The sequence below is a fragment of the Plectropomus leopardus genome, chromosome 18 (assembly GCF_008729295.1).
Source record: "Plectropomus leopardus isolate mb chromosome 18, YSFRI_Pleo_2.0, whole genome shotgun sequence".
NCBI lineage: Eukaryota > Metazoa > Chordata > Actinopteri > Perciformes > Serranidae > Plectropomus > Plectropomus leopardus.
Window position 1 is genome coordinate 16,267,135 of NC_056480.1, and position 16,430 is coordinate 16,283,564.

At 42.1% G+C, this 16,430-nt stretch overlaps 1 protein-coding gene across 1 annotated transcript in view; it reads left to right on the forward strand.

The window, feature by feature from the left end:
• LOC121958172 (calcium-binding mitochondrial carrier protein Aralar2) overlaps positions 1-16,430 on the forward strand; it is a 62,791-nt gene that overhangs the window by 16,428 nt on the left and 29,933 nt on the right. Inside the window, exons 6-9 of the mRNA XM_042507043.1 lie at positions 2,793-2,939; positions 4,970-5,108; positions 11,909-12,002; positions 13,270-13,354. Of these exons, the coding sequence (XP_042362977.1) occupies positions 2,793-2,939; positions 4,970-5,108; positions 11,909-12,002; positions 13,270-13,354 (465 nt within the window). The remainder of the gene's footprint in view (positions 1-2,792; positions 2,940-4,969; positions 5,109-11,908; positions 12,003-13,269; positions 13,355-16,430) is intronic.

The following is a 16,430-nucleotide window of genomic DNA, read 5'->3' on the forward strand; positions in this document are numbered from 1 at the left end:
TTTCCCAAGCACTCAAAAAAAAGTGAATTGTTGGCATTGCTCGGATTTTAAAAGTCCCAATTATATGTTTGACTCTCCCAAGAATCAGTGGGCAGCCCTTAACATCACTGTGTAGAGGGCTCACTGGCACATGTAAATGAGCAGTTGTGCTTAAGCTTCTCCTTGTATAGCTTTAGCCCTGCACTGACGAGAAGCAGAGATTGGAAAAGAGATCCACTCATATCTATTGTTTAAGTTTTGATGAGAGGGGGGAAAAGAATCACAGCCATTGAAAACAAACAGAGGTGGCTTGTCATGTGTTTTTATTCCTGTCCAAGGACAATTAAAGCGGCTGCAAATGCCTCGGCGGTCTCTTGTTGGCTGTCTTAAGCCCCCAGCTTTATGTCTCCTGCCTCCCTCGCTCCTCTCCCAAATAAAAACCATGTCCCTGAAACACTCATACAGTTGCAACAAGTTAAGGTTTTAAGAGGCTGAGACTATAAACTGCTCCATCCTCTGGACCACAGTTGTTTTGTTGCTCTGTGTGGTTGGTGTGTGGCTTCTCAGACTTTCGACTTGTCCAGAGAAACAGGATTTAAATTTTTTTTTGTCATTTAAAGATGGACACAAACACAAAGATAAATGCTTATTTTTACACACAGTCATGCATGCAAAACATTATCTTCTTCACTTTCCTTTTTTTGTCATGACTTTAAATATTCCTCCTCCCTCTCCTCTACCCCATTTATTCCACACTAAAGTGTTTTGACCTACTCACAACCGACCGGAGAAGTGAGTCACGACACTCAGGATGCTGACACCAAAATATCTCACCTTATTTACCTTGGGAGTGTTTACATGTGTCAATCTCTCCTCGTTTCCTCGCCTTCCACTCACTTATACACTCTCCGGAGCCCCTGCTGCGCTCATAGGTGATACTGACACACGGCTGCTACATTTGCTGTTTTTGCAAATCTGGCTCTTTTGTTGCAATGTCTATTCTTACTCCCCTCCGGTCTCCACTCAGCTTTGTGTAAATGTCACTCTTCCCCAGTCGGTTTCTCTTGGGTGCTGCAAATTTAGAGTTCGATCAGTTATGCTGTCAGTGAAATATCACTCAAATTCAACATAACAATAAGTCATAGCCTCATATGGTTTTGTGTTGTGCTAATACCACTTTTTTGAGTTCCATTTCTAACAATAACATCTGAATCAATCAATTGAATAATGCCACGCATGTTCAAGATTTAATCAGTCCCCCTTCAGCACTTTTTGTCCGACATGTGAGGCTTGAAAAAGAATGTCCATTCTTCTTGGACAAATTGATAATCGTTTATTTTGAAAAGAATTATTAACTTACGTATTGTAGTAAAACTACTAGCCGGTACTTACTTTAAGAAAAGCCATTTAAAACATTTTGCCTGACATAACTATGACATATTTTCATTCTTTCTGCATGTTCCTTTCTTTGTTTTGTTTTAGGACATGTATGAGTTAATGTGTGTAATAACATAAACTAATATTTCAGTTGAATGGTGCCTTTTTAAATAGAGAAACATTTCATAGTCTTGTACTGCATAAGAGCAGAGCTAATGAATATTTTCATTCATTTAATCGATTAGTCATTTGGTCCATATGTTATCAGAGAATAGTGAAAGATGCCCAGAGCCATTTGTCATCATGCAAGTTGACACATGTAGATAGTTTCTTTACCCAACCAACAGTCCAAAACCCCAAAATATTCAATGTATTATCACAGAAGCAAAAGAAAAGCAACAAATACACTCTTTTGAGAAGTTGGAAACCGTCTGGAAAATTGTTATACATTAAGTTTCTGTCAGTCTAGTACTTGGCTTATTGTTTTAGCTCTACATACGTGTTGGACATTGCAAACTAGAATTCAGAAAAACTCTTAAAAACTCTTGCATGGATGTTTTTCAGTTGAGTAAACACAATGATGTCTACTTTAAAGTAAGTAAGCTTCAATTGATCATTTAGTTTGTTGCTATTGTGTCACCATACACCAGAAACCCAGATAAACAGGAATAGAAGAACTTTTCTCACCTCAGTGTTTTTTTTACCAAAAGGCCATGATACACTGCAAGTGAGTCAACAGCCAACTTGGTTCAGCTGGCTGCCCTTGAGCTTATGGCTGTTTTTCACAATGACTCTTTGTGGATTATTATTGTTCTGGTATCCCTGTCTTTTGCTGCAGTTGAGTTTTTTTGTTGTAAGATAGAGGAAGCATTGATGGCAGTGGTTTGTTTACAGCTTCCCTCTGTAGACTTGTGGTTGCAGGTACCGATAATGGCTGCTAATTTCAAAGGCCTTGTGGGAAGTGTCCCCACCACAGCCTGCTGTTGTCCCTGTGGACCTTTGTGCATACGTGTGTGCAAGAAGAGAGACAAAGTGAGCAGTTGGGTGATTAGCCGTCTTGCCTGTGTGTGCATGTCTGTGTGTGTGTGTGTGTTTGTATGTTTCCACCTCAAGTGGGTTTAATGGGGATTTGGGGAGGGTGTGAAAAGCCCAAGCGACACCTCACAGTAGGCAAGCCGCTGTTGAGAAAGGAGGCGAGCGTTAAGCCTGGCCAAACGCTGGCTCCCCCTGAAACTGAGAGGGGGGAGACGGCACCAGGGGGCCCATCAAACCAAATGCTCTGTTTTTATGCATACGTGTTTATACGACTGAGTTTATGTGGATTTTAATTTATGAAGGCAACTTAAAAGAGGTGTATGACCCACATATGTGTCCAATAATCTGCATTTACTGTATGATCTAACACCCAAACTTGCCTCATTCCCTCCCTTCCACAGGAGATGCAGCTGGAACACGCGCGGCAGGCTTTCATCCAGCGGGACCAAGCCCACAGCGGCTCCATCTCAGCCCTGGACTTCAGGGACATCATGGTCACCATCCGGCCTCACATGCTTACATCCTTTGTGGAGGAATGCCTCGTGGCGGTGGGTTTTTTGTTTGGCTCTGCGGTTTTCTCGTTCATTTGTTTTACCGTCATCCGCAAGAGCCAAATCAGGCTGGTTAAAAATAGTTTGATGGGTCATTGCCATACACCTGGGAGTCAGGATACTTTCATTTCATGTCAAGAAAGTATTGTACAAACTGGGTGTCATTTAATCAGCAGAACTTAAGTTAAGAGTTAAATTCAATATTGGTATGGGTGAATGTACATTCATATTCGTCGGGTGTTATCGTTAGCGTTATGATATAGTAAAGCATCTATATGTTTGTCAAAATCTTTGACAAACATATAGATGACCAATTGTAAGATGATCAAACTTCAGAAACAAACACAATGAGCAATATTTACCCTGATTCAACTGCTAATGCCAACTAGGACAACAAGCAACCTAACATTACTCTATTTTCCATAAAAGGGGTTAAAGTCAAGACTATTTTCTTCCATCTCACTACCTCTTTCTTGTCTTCTCTCTTCGGTATGTGTGTTTCTTTCTCTCACACCCCCACAACCAAACACTGTGGCTTTCTCTTTTCCCTCCTGCTGTCCATCTCTCATTTCTTCTCCTTCCTCTTTACCTTTTCTGCCACCTCTTATCCGTCCTCTCTCTTCTTTTATCCCTCCCTTTATTTTTTTCCTCCCTCTCTCTCAAACTGCCCCTCTTTCTCTCCCTCCCTCCCCTGTGTCTCTGTCTCTCTCCCAACATGTCATTAAGTCTAACCTCTCTGGCAGTGTCAAAGCCAAGCAGGCCAGCTGAATGGGGAGATAGAGACAGAGATAGATGGAAACTGAAGCTTTACAGTCCATCATCTTTGCCGTGTGTGTTTGTGTGAGCGTACACTCTTATTTGTTTTGAACTCTGAGATGTTTGTTCCTTTTGTGTGTGTCTTGTCTTTTCTTTATGTGTGTTAGTGTTTTTGTTGCACGTGTGCGTGCGCCTTGCGTCCGTGTCCATGCCTTGCCCCATTTCATAAACACCTTGTAGACTCTGTCATTTTCTGTGCTGTGTTTACCTCACCGACCAGACATCTTGGTGTGCTGTTAGTAAACTCTCTCACACACACACGCACATATATCAAAAACCCCATAAACACTGGCGGTACATTAAAGGCGGTATTATGGCAGAACACAAACAGTGAAACAGCAACCGTTAATTCACTCACCAAACATGGTAAATGATCAGCGCCACGCTCTTTTCACCCAAATATTTTTCTCCTCTCTCCCTCTGTGAAAGACTCTGTGTTGGATATCGTGGGAAGATCCATGCCTATAGGCTCATAGATATGAACAGATACAAAAGTGTCTCTCTGTTAGGGCAGTTTCACCCAAGCCAGAGCTTCCCCCCTTATTACAAAAGTGCTGCAAGCAGCCTTCATGCATGCGTCTGTAAAGCAAACAGTGCCATCTAGTGAAAGGAAGCTCAACATTTTCTATTGCCTCAACTCCTCAACGCTGTTAAGAGCTGCAAAGCCTCAAGGCTCATCTGATACTCTGGCCCTAAGCTTCCCAAAACAGGAGACAACATTCATGAAATGTACTCGAACACACATTTCTAAACAGACGGCAGTGAGAGCTACTCCTTTAAGAGTTTGAGAACCTTACTTAACAAAGATGGGATGCTGATTCACATAAAAGTGTGTGTGTGCAGTCTGGAATGTCCTCAAGAGCCCAGCGTCTATTTTTAATCCACTACCTTTTTTTATTTTGTACTTTTATCACTTCCTCCACCTCATAAAGAAAGTTAATTAAACTCCCCAAGAGTGTTCATTGTGTGATGGAAAAAGTAGCAGTTGCAACGGGTTTACTTCTCCCTGTGGAGTGTTGGTAAAGAGGAACGTTGATGATTAACCACTGATGTTTGTGAAGATGTCATCCTGAAGTGTGTGTGTTTCTTCTCTTTTACATAACGAAAAAGCCTGGATGAATTTATTCTGTTTGGAGGGTAGTGTGATTGTGTTTGTGGGTTATTGTAGGATTTTTATTGCATGTTAAAAATCTGTCCCCATCCTTGTCCAGGTTGCAGGTGGCAGCACATCTCACCAGGTCAGCTTTTCGTATTTCAACGGCTTCAACTCACTTCTCAACAACATGGAGCTGATAAGAAAGATCTACAGCACCCTGGCTGGCCACCGCCGAGATGTGGAAGTCACCAAAGGTAACCAGGAAGGGAAAAAACCCACTAAAACAAATATATATTAACACAAGGAGCCAAAAATCACTTTTTGAGTATCCTCTCACATACGATGGATGCTGTCTACACTGACAGTGTGACTGTGTGTGCTCAGATGCACAAACTGATAGAGTCCTGCAGTACAGGCAGTATTAAATGTGTTTTTTTCAGATAATGTATTTACGTCTGTGTGTGCTGAGGGTGGAAACTTGTTTTTGTTTGGTTTTCTTCCTTCCCGGTGGCATGAAAATGGGCATGCTGGATCTGACCCAGCACACGTACTACATGCCCACAATCCCTGATGGAGCCTGTCTTGTCTATTAGACATCCTGGCACTGATCTCAGGACCTTTTTTTTTGTCCTGGGATGCTTTTGGTTGATAATGGGATTTTTAATCTTCAGAAAAACAAAAAAACAGAAAAAAACGAGAAAAGCTTAATTTGTCAAAACCATACTTTTGAGGATGACGTGTGTTGTCTCACCCTATAAATCAATATGCATGTTAGAAAGTTAATATGCTTTTTTCTTAACTCTACAATTTAAAGCACTGTAGAGCAAAGATGTAAAGTTATAATATGATGAAAATGAGGTATTATTATCTATCGATCCAACAGCCTTTGTCTTTTTTAGATATATACTCTATTTCTCTATTTCTCGCTGTCTCCCATGGTTAATGTCTTTAAATCCTTATCTCTCTCACTTGCTTGCCCAACTTGCTGTCTCTCATTCCTTTCCTCAGTACTTGGCAGGAAGCCCACTTAGCTTACTCTGTCGCTCTACCTTTCTCTGTCTCCTTTCTTTCTGTCTCCCTCTCTCCTACTCTGGTCGTCTTGAAGAAACTGTTTTGACCTCTCTCCACATGGCCCAGGGCCACTCGTGTAGCCTTATGATGCTATCTGAAGCTTATCAGGGGTGTGGACCATAGCCGACCCAGACCAAGAGCCCATACGCTCCCCAGGCTGTTCCCACCATGGGTACACCAAGGCTGGGCTTGGCTCGACCCGTGGTGGCCTGTAGCCAGCCAGACCTCCACAGCCACCACCCTTCCACCCTCCACTGCCTGAGTCATTAAGGCCTCCTCTGGGACTGCAAGTGCTCGGCTCCGTGTACCACTGGCTGGCCGACAAACACATACTGCACACACACCCGCATTTATCAAGTGTGTGCGTATTCTGTAGCACACAGCTTCAAACATTTCTCACATACACACATGCATTCAGTAACATTAACACAGCCAAGCATGCACACATGCGTAATAATCTTGATTGATTCCGTATGTGCAACAAGGCCACTGTTTTGCCTTGGGGACGCCATTACAGTGCTTAACGCCTACACAACAGTGAGAGCGCATATGTGTGTGAGGGCTTGTGTGCGTACGTGCATAGGAGAGCTTTACAGAACACACCTTTTACTGAGCCAGCAGTGTATGCCGCAAGCAAATCATGACTGTGCAGTTTTGTGAGAAGGTTAAAATCAGGTGTGTTGATAAAGTAAAGTATGTATTGAATTCATCTCCACTAGATAGTGCCAGAAGTGATAGTCGCACCCATCATTGCTCTAATCAGGTCTTTGCCAGCAGTTTCTTAACCATATCACAGTCTCAGCTCAGTCCAGACTGAAATATATCCCGAAATACTGGATGACTTGCCATGAACTTTTGTACAGACATTCAGTGTCCCCTGAGGATAAAGCTTACTTACTATGGTGATCCCCTAACTATGTCTAGCTCCACCATGAGTTTGACATTTGTGATTTTGATTCTAAGGTCTCAACAACAAATGGACAGATTGCTGTGAAATCTGGCAAAACCTTCCTTTCTCTCAGGATAATTTAAGCAACTTTGATGGTTTATTTATACATTTCATTTGAATTTTGTCCAGTACTTTTGTTCATGACCAGATACCTGCAAAACTAATTTCACCCGAATCAACCTCAGCTGTTCTTTGTGTTTGATGCTAGTTAGCAAATGTTAGCATGCTAACATTCTAAATCAAGATGAGAAATATGATACACATTCAAACCAATCGCCCGTAAAAAAATGTTGGCAATGCACGTTTCTTCAAACCACGAATATATTACATTTCTACATTATTATGTTGTCGACATGCTGAAACTAGGGCTTGAACCAAATATTCAGCTATTTGAGTGTTGGTTAATTGGGTAGGTATTCGATTTTCAATTTAGGCATTCCGATATTCTTTTTTTTTTTTTGCAGTGGACAAATGCCATTTCAGTGTTTGTGATACTACTGCTGCACTTGTCACACACAAACAGTGAAAGGAATTGTCATTTAACCCAGTGGTTATTAATGGGTTTATTGACTTGAGTCAAGCCCTTTCTATGTCAGTGTGAGCAGCACTGGAGGGCAAACACGTGAGCCCCCTGCAGCTCAGCCTGAGCGGAGCCCTTTCCTGCACCACAGAGCAGGTGAATTTCATATCTTTCATAATGAGGTCAAAACTGCGCACAGTGCTGATTCCCTAAAAAACAACCATTTTTGTCATTTTTTTGAAGTCAAGAATAGTGTAATACTGCAGCTTGGCAAGTGTCTCATCTCGGTGACAAGCCATTTACCAAGCCCTTCACCTCCCAATGAAAAAGTCACTTTATAAACGACATCACATTGGAAATGTTTATGTGATACTTGAAATGTACAAATGTTGCATATTTATGGTTTGAAGGAATGTACATTTAATTCTGGTGCCTGGGCTTTTGTAATTATATTGACTTACATTAACATCTGTCATTGTGAGGATGTTAGCATTTAGCTCAAAGCGTGCCTCTCAGATTTGCTAGCACTATTGTAGGCTCTTGTGAAAGTGCTTTTTGAAAGCTCTTTTTTGTTATAGTGTTTTTATTATTTGTCCCTTTTATGTCTTATCTGTATTTGTAAAGTCTTGCCATGCTTTCACTTTTTCTTTTCTTTTTTAACCCATCTGTAATGCACTTTGTCATCATGTTCAAAAAGTGCTGTATAATAAACAATTAGTATTATTATTATTCCATTAGGCACCTATTGACAACAAAGCACCAAATTTCCTGACGATAGGAAGAGTTTAGTTTTAATAACTCACACTTCCATCACATCTTTTTATTTATGCTCAGTCAGTTTGAAAGTCTGAGATTTGTGCAAACGTGAGTTTTGCTGACTGCTGCACAGGTTTACATATAGCTTACATTATATACTAGCCAGGAGCTGTGTGTGTAGACATGGCAGTTGTTATTTAACACAATGGGCTAGACCAATACACTGAGAGTCAGTTAATCATAAAATGTGTATAAAGGTCAGTCAGGAGTGTGTGTGTGCGCGTACGTGTGTGTGTGTGTGTGTGTGTGTGTGTGTGTGTGTGTGTGTGTGCGTGCATGTGTGTTTGTATTAGTGACTACAGGCTACAGGTAGACAGGTTATCAGCATTGTGATCTGTGATCTCCCCAGACAGAACTCTGTCTATGTCTGCGTGTGTGTGTGTGTGCATGTGTATGTGAGTATATTCTTGTGTAAGTATGCTCTCTCACATGCTTGTGAGCATTACCTGCATGTACCCATGGATGTGTGTGTGTGTGTGTGTGTGAGAGAGAAAAAGAGCATGCCTCAGGGGTAAGCTGAGCCTCGGCGGGGTGAATGGCTCCAGTGTAGGACGATTTTGTCACAACCCCAGCCTGCTGCTCTTTGAATAAAGCAGGTCAAACAATGCTGACTCCTCCGCTGTAAGCCAGCCTACAGTCAACCTGTTCTTTATTCCACCAACAATAGACCAGGTCTTAAGTTACGGAAAACTAAAGCTTCCTCAGACGAACTCTTGAAGTCCATAACTCTCCCTGGCCATATTTTCTGATCCATTTTATTATTTTGAATACAACATGCTTTTACACTTCTCACTTGTAAATTTCAATCAAATAACATAAAGTAACTGGTGTGAGTGGCAGAGCTTTGGGGAAAATCAAAGCAAAGCAGCTACTAGCATTAGGTCCTGCATGTCAGGGTCAACTTTATCAATATATCACATTCCTTTATGCATGTACTGTAAAATAACTGATGAAATGCAACATTTTACTAAGGGGCGAGATCGAGTGTTAGTTATCTAATCGGCCATCCATCTGTATTTAGATGGAAAATGCCCACCTTAGGCCCAGACATACTAATCAGAAACCTTGCAGTGACAAAAGCCCCCTGCTGTGTAGCTTCACATCGCCGTGTCTCGGCCAGAAAGTTACACATGAATACCCCAAACCACAGCAAATGAGCACGTACATTCTGCGCCTTTGTGAGAGGAGATACCCCTTCAGCCCAGCAGATGGTGGTCGTCTCTACTAATTCAAATGGGAAACCGATGGAAACCGATGGAAACCATCTCAACGTTAGTTAGCGAGTTAGCACATTAACAATACAATCTAATGTTGAAAGAACAAAGCATATTTACTGAATGCCAGTGAACAACAACACAAACCACCGGGAAATGTTTCTACCAAAGAGCTCAAAGGTTAAAGAAAAACAATCTTTCCTTATATAACAAGTTTGTTGGACCTCACTTCCTCTTGACTTTAGCTGGTTGTTTACATTTCTCACTTCCGTTTCCCTTCATGTGAGTTGAGCTGAACGGCCAATCAGAGTGACTTCAGTCACCGATGGGCTCCACGGCCAACGCAGCTGCCAATTCAACATGATGAAATGATAGTCAAAAAAGCCAGCAAGGGTCAAAGAGAGTCAATGGTGCAGAACACACCATAGCGACAGGGGCCATGGAAGCTCACCAGCGGCCCAGCTTTGACCGACGGCCGACTGTCAGCTTGGTGTGACAGGGCGTTTAGACTGAAAGTAGCAAGTCTGTGTTTTTCTGAATTGTCAGAAGTTGTTCCAGGAAACACAGGAAATGAACTAAAGATAAAGCCCACACAAAATAGCAATATACCTACAATGTTTCTAACTGTATTTTTCTTGCTTTTAGGCTTATTTCACAATATTTTAGCTGTAAATCAGGCATATTATGTTGGTGCATGGATGATACCATATCTGTGATACAGTATGATGAACGGTTAATGGAAATATGAATCAGATAGGAATAAAAGAGATGTCAGTCACAGGAAACTGCTCTTGTACGTGATAACAGTGTGTCTTTAGGCGATTCATTCAGCTTAGTACCACATATTTTGACTTTTTACCAAATTTGCTTTGCTGCTTCAAACCAAAGCCTTGGCAAACCAACAAAAGTAGATAACGCTCAAGTTCCTTCGCCAAAAATAATCAAATTCTTCTGAGATTTAACATTTCCGTTGAACCTTAAACTAGAAAAATCTGGAATAATAAAATCAATGTATATTGAGTTTTGGATTAAGGAGGTGCAATACATATTCTGTCCTGGTTGTGATACAGTGTAACAGCTGTTCACTCTTGCATGGAAACTGCTGCCACAAAATTGGGTGCCAGACCTGTTGGTCACTGTCATCCAGTCCTTGTATAACTTAGAGCTGAGTCTGCATTCTGTGCAGAAGGTCAGACATATTCTCAATGGGATTTGGGATCCACTAAGCCTGTTCCTCATCTCCAATTCTGTATGTAATTGTCTTCGACAGATTCTCAAAGCACAGCCAAGGAGTTTAGAGTGTTCAGTTTGGTGACATCTCAATTGCATCGCTCTTTGCTGATGATGTAGTCCTGTTGGCTCCATCAGGGCATGACCTAGCATGCACTGGGGCAGTTTGGAGTCAGCGGTGCAGCTGTTAGGATCATTCTCGGCACCTCCAGAGTTTAGACTTGGAAAAAGGCCAGTTGAATGCTTTGAGTTAAGATGGAATTGCTGTCTTGGGTTAAGGAGTTGGAGATATGAAGTTGCATGTATGAATCTGTAATGGAGCAAAATATGAACAGTCATATCAATGCCCTGTCCACAGCAAAAATGTTTAAAGAGAGTTGGATACAGCATTGTAGGCAACCCTTGTTCTTTCCTGACAGTTGCTCATTGCTGCATAAAGCCAAGAAGCTAACTTCCACTGGCCAAGTAACTAACTTCTGGTTTAGCCCTCTGCTAATTTGAATGAGATAATTGTGCAGCTCTTCTAGACTTTCAGAATGTTATAGGATTAAATATATTATATCCAGATAGGGCAATGAGTCATTTCAGGGGTGGGGGGTTTGAAGATAAAAAATAAGTATCCATTGATTCACAGGTGTCTGTTCTCCAGTGTAAGTGTATGGGCAAAAGTGTTTTTGGGCCAAATGGCATCACATGACAGACCTCAATGTTGTAATTGTCAATACAAAAATTGGCTTCAAAGCGCACCGCACTTTGGTAGGTCTGGTCCACAGTCTTGTGGATGTTGTACCCTTGTACACTGTAAAGAGAGAAAATTGTAACTGAACCCAAAAGCGAGGCCTGCAAGTTACCTGTCAATCTCCGTTCCTGTACTGGTGGTCATGAGCTTTGAGTTGTATCTAAGAGCTCAGATATCCAAAAGGAGCTCCTTTGCATTGAAAGGAGGCAGTTTAGGTTGACATGATGCTCCCTGTGTGCCTGTGGAGGTCCGCAGACCCAGAGCACACTGGAGAAATTATTTGAATCCCATCTGGCCTGGGAATACCCGGGGGTCCCCCAGGTTGAGCTATGGAGAAAACCTTTCTGCTGTTTCCCGCCAACATGACCTGTACACAGGTTGGCAGTAGAAAATTGATTTCAAATTGAGATTTATTTTGTATTTTTTGATTTTATGGCTTATGTATTACTGTTTCCACATTTTTGAATGTGTGTGCATATCTGGGAATTTTGGTTTGTATCTGTCTTTTTTTGTAGAGGAATTCATCATGGCAGCTCAGAGGTTTGGCCAGGTGACACCCATGGAAGTCGACATCCTCTTTCAGCTGGCTGACCTGTCAGAGCCCCGTGGGTAAGACAGACAGACACACACACAGACACCCACACAGACACACACACACACACACACACACACACACACACACACACACACAGGCAAAGACAAATCTAAAGCAAAAAAAAAAGCTAAAAAGTGCACACAGAAAGAAATATAGCTTAATACCTCAGTTTTGAAAATGTGACTGTGTTTGGGTATAACTTGCTTTTCTATATGTAGTGTAGTTTAGTGGTGGATGACACAATCTCTGAGGAAATAATCATTAGTAATATGGATATGATGACCATAAAAGTATAGACTTTTTTTGTATGTTTCACTGGGAACAGGCAAGTAAATTCAGCAAATTGTAGCTCAACAGTTGTAATGGAGGTATAACATCTTACGACTGAATTCATACTTAAGTCATTTATTTTTTTTCCCTCAGTTACTCAGGGAGTTGTAGAAAGTAAGTCTATCCCACACTTGCCCCCCAAAGCGCACCTTTAGCCCCAGGGTCCATACCTTAGAGAGATGAACGCTTTCTTCCTTCTCAAACTTCTCTGTGAAAGGATCAAAAGAATCAGACATCACTACATCAGTGCCAGAGAATCCTCTTTCAGTCCAAAACCAATCCAAACTCCCATTTATCTGAAAAAAGGGCAATTCCAGTCTCTATGATCCGTGGCACACAACAACTGTATGTGTTTCACATTCCCCCACTTCCTTTGCGTTTGCCTCGCGGCCCAACCAGTGCGCTCATAATTCCTAACCTCGGCCTGAGACACCACCTGATTATTATTTCTGGGCAATGGGATACTTTAATAACCCTCTCCACTCCCCTTGATTGGAGATGCGAGAGATAATAGCCCCAATATTCAGAGGAGAGGGGTGGGGGTGGGGGGTTATTTGGCGTTCCCAGTTCCCCCAGCCTGGGAAATCTGGAGCTGCCATAGAGATGCAATGGAAAGACTCAGAGAGGCAGCAGTTTTACATCCAAGGGTTAAATATCTTTGTTATACTTGGATGAAGGGATAAAGGAGTGGGAGTTGTCAGTTCCTATAGATCGGTTGTCTCACTCAATCATGCCAAGCACAAGCCTGGATTTTTGAATGCCACAATATTTTCACATGGAACGATGGCAAAGTATCTGTAAACTTAGCGTAACTTCAGACTGACGGATCATGCTTCCAAAGGTCATGGACTAGATGATGCAGTGATGAAATATTATATTCCTCTGAGAGTTTTTACAACAGTTGAAAGTTACTTGAAACCTCTCACTCTACATTCTCTCTCTCCTCATCAGACGTGTTGGTTTAGTGGACATTGAGCAGATTGCTCCACTGGAGGAAGGCACCCTGCCTTACAACTTGGCTGAGGTCCAGAGACAGGTACAGAATATGAAGACTTGTTGATGTGTTTGGTTTCCTCTTCCACACTGGCAGCTCCCTTTTCGTCTCAGTACATTCTCTGGTGTCACCATGCAGATGAATGAGATTTATAATTAAGGATAATGATATCTCCTGTTAACAAGTAATTAATCCCCCAAACCAAAACATCAGTTGGATTTGTGATTTTGCTGTAAATTATCCAGTTAAAGCAACATTATGTAGTTTTCCACCTTAAAAATAGCAGTTTCAAAGCCAATCTAATAGTACTCTAATTTTCAACAGGGAGAATGGCATCTATCCTACTCCCACAGAGCACCCCAGTCGCCTGCCCTCAGCACTATGTAACTTGGCCAGCGGTTCTCTGGCGAGAAATGCGTTTGGCTTTACGGCACTACATCACACACAGGCCTTCAGCTTAAAATAAGCCAGCTCTGTATTCTTTTTTGTAAATGATCTATAAAGAAAGTTTAAAGAAGGAGCCAGTTAGCTCATCTCAGTAGCTTGATACAATAGCTGAGGCTAAAAGGCGGAAGAAGACGGTGACAGAGAAAGCTAGGAAGAGAAAAAGAGAGACTGACCCAGACTGACAAGAACCTGGACTACAGTAAATTTTGGACATGCTATTACTCATTGGCGAGAGCTTTGCAAAACAGTAAGCTGCAAGTCTGAGTCTTTTTTTTCTTTGTCATAAACCCATTCAGCCTGTTTAGACAGACGTTTAGCAGATAGCAAGTTACAGCCTGATCTTAGCAGCATAACGTTACTGTCTCCTGATATGTTAGCTACGCAAGCTACTTGTCGGAGTTTAGTGCAGCAGTTGTGCAGACTTTGACTGTTGCACGACAAGAAAAGTCTGGTGATATTACTATACCTTCTCAGTCCACATGGTTCTTTGGCCTCTCACAAGATCTTTGTCGTGCCCTCACCCGAAAAATGTCACTCACATCATCATGTACAGAAACTGCAAAGAGGCACAAAACAGCATCAAAGAGATAAAAATGATTAAAAAAAACACAGAATAGCAACAAAGAGACACAAAATGAGACTCAAAATTACCAAGAGACACAAAACCACAAACAGATGCATAATGACAACAAAGAAAATGCTAAACAACAAAAAAAGAGGCCACCACTAAGTATTCGTGTTTTGCTCTGTGTAGGAGAGGTGGTAGGGCCTTTTGCATTTCTCTGCCTAGGGGCACATTATCTCCTAATCTCCCCATGAGTTTAGGTACCACCCAGTGAGTTTACTTCATTTTTGGGCGGGGATGTTTGACAGTGGGACGTCATCTAACTTTATGCATTTTTTAAGGGCTGGCTATTTGTACCCAGATGTCAAACATGGCCTGAAAAATCTAACGAGAAGTCTAATTTTTAGTCTGGAAAAGTATGGAAATTTGAAATGGAAAATTTTTAAGAATGCTGAATATAAGTTAAAAATAATCACAGGAGGAAAATCCAAAGAAGTCTTGTCAGATATAAAGTGGAAAGATTGCCCCCCAAAACCTGCCAGTGTTTGTCAGCACAGCTCATTTTTTAAAAGTTCACGCCAAGGTTCAGACCAAGTTGTGTCCAAGTAACCTCCCATCACAAACTTAAAGAGGCTTTCTTTAGAGAAAACACCACTAGACCTCTCCCTGACATGTGGTTGATGTCTTAAAAAAACATACAGACAAAACTCACAGTCCTAGTATATAAAGACAAACAGAGCCATCCTCAAGGCCTAATAAACCTCAAACATGCTTCACATTGCAAATGATAGATGGGAAAAGACTTTGCAGCAGCTAACAAGAGCAATTTGTAATGAAGAGGAGGAAGAAGGACGTATGGACAGCCAGACAGATGAGCAGGGGACTGTTTTCCTTCTTGAGCTGTTTGGTCAGAGTTGTGTTGCCTGGTGGGTTCCAGCTCTACAGTCAAGGCTTGGCCAGGCCATATTGGAGCAGGCGGGGGCCAAAGGGGAGAAAGCAAAGGGGCCCAGCACTACACAGACGCCAGTCCCACCACAATGAGCCACTTTAGGCCCTTGTGGTTTGGCCTCAGGGGCTGGCCGCCAGCTTGCTGGAGCTCTCTCCTCATCTTCTGCTAGTTCTCTATATTTCCTTTTTTGATCTACTTCTTTCTCCATCTCTCTCATTTCTCTACATGTTTTGTCGGTTTGCCTTTTCTCTCTTTATATCCTGTTAACTTGTTCCCTCTCTCTCCCTCAAGCATCCTGACAGTAGGTATTGCCAAGTTTCACCAGTCATCAAGCAGAGAGAGCTGAGGAGGATGGTAGAAGTGGGGAAGATTGTGTTTAAAGGAGACATTTGGGCAAGAAGAAACCTCTGGGGATGAACTATAGAGAGAAAGGGGTGGAAGTTCATTCTGACAGGTGGACCTGTTCTAGACACCCCCCCTCTCCCCGTCCTTCCCTTCACTCACACACACACGCACGCACGCACGCACGCACGCACGCACGTGTGTGTGTGTGTGTGTGCACACACACACACACACACACACACACACACACACACACACACACATAGGCTGCATTCTTACAACACTGCACCCAACCCTCTCCCCAGGGTCAAGAGGCCAGGGCTGCTCTGATCAAACCAGGCAACAGGTACCTCAGGTGGAAGGGGTGTGGCTATGCTATGTTTCCACCAGACACTTTGGGCCGTGTCCACTAAAAATTCTTTGCAATCAGTGCACCGCGCATTTACACTGTGCTGTACCAGTGGGTCCGTCCTCTCTCCTTGCATGCCTTACTCTTCCCCTCATCCAAAGCAAGGTCTCTTCTGCTCTTTGCATATCATGATGATGATATTAGAGCACTTTGATTCTAGTTGTATTCAACAGTTGCCTATACACACCAGTGTGGACCAGATAAGTTAGGCACTGTGAGTTTTGTGAGACAGCCAACCCAAGTAAGCAATAAAAAAATTGAAAAAAAAGGGGAAAAAAAGCAGTCGAATAAAGCAGTCGTGATCAAATATGCCAACAGATGATATAACCAGCTCTGTGCTTAGATCAGGAAAACAGGGTAAGTTAACAGAATATGTCTGATTGACACAAGTAATTATTAATAAATC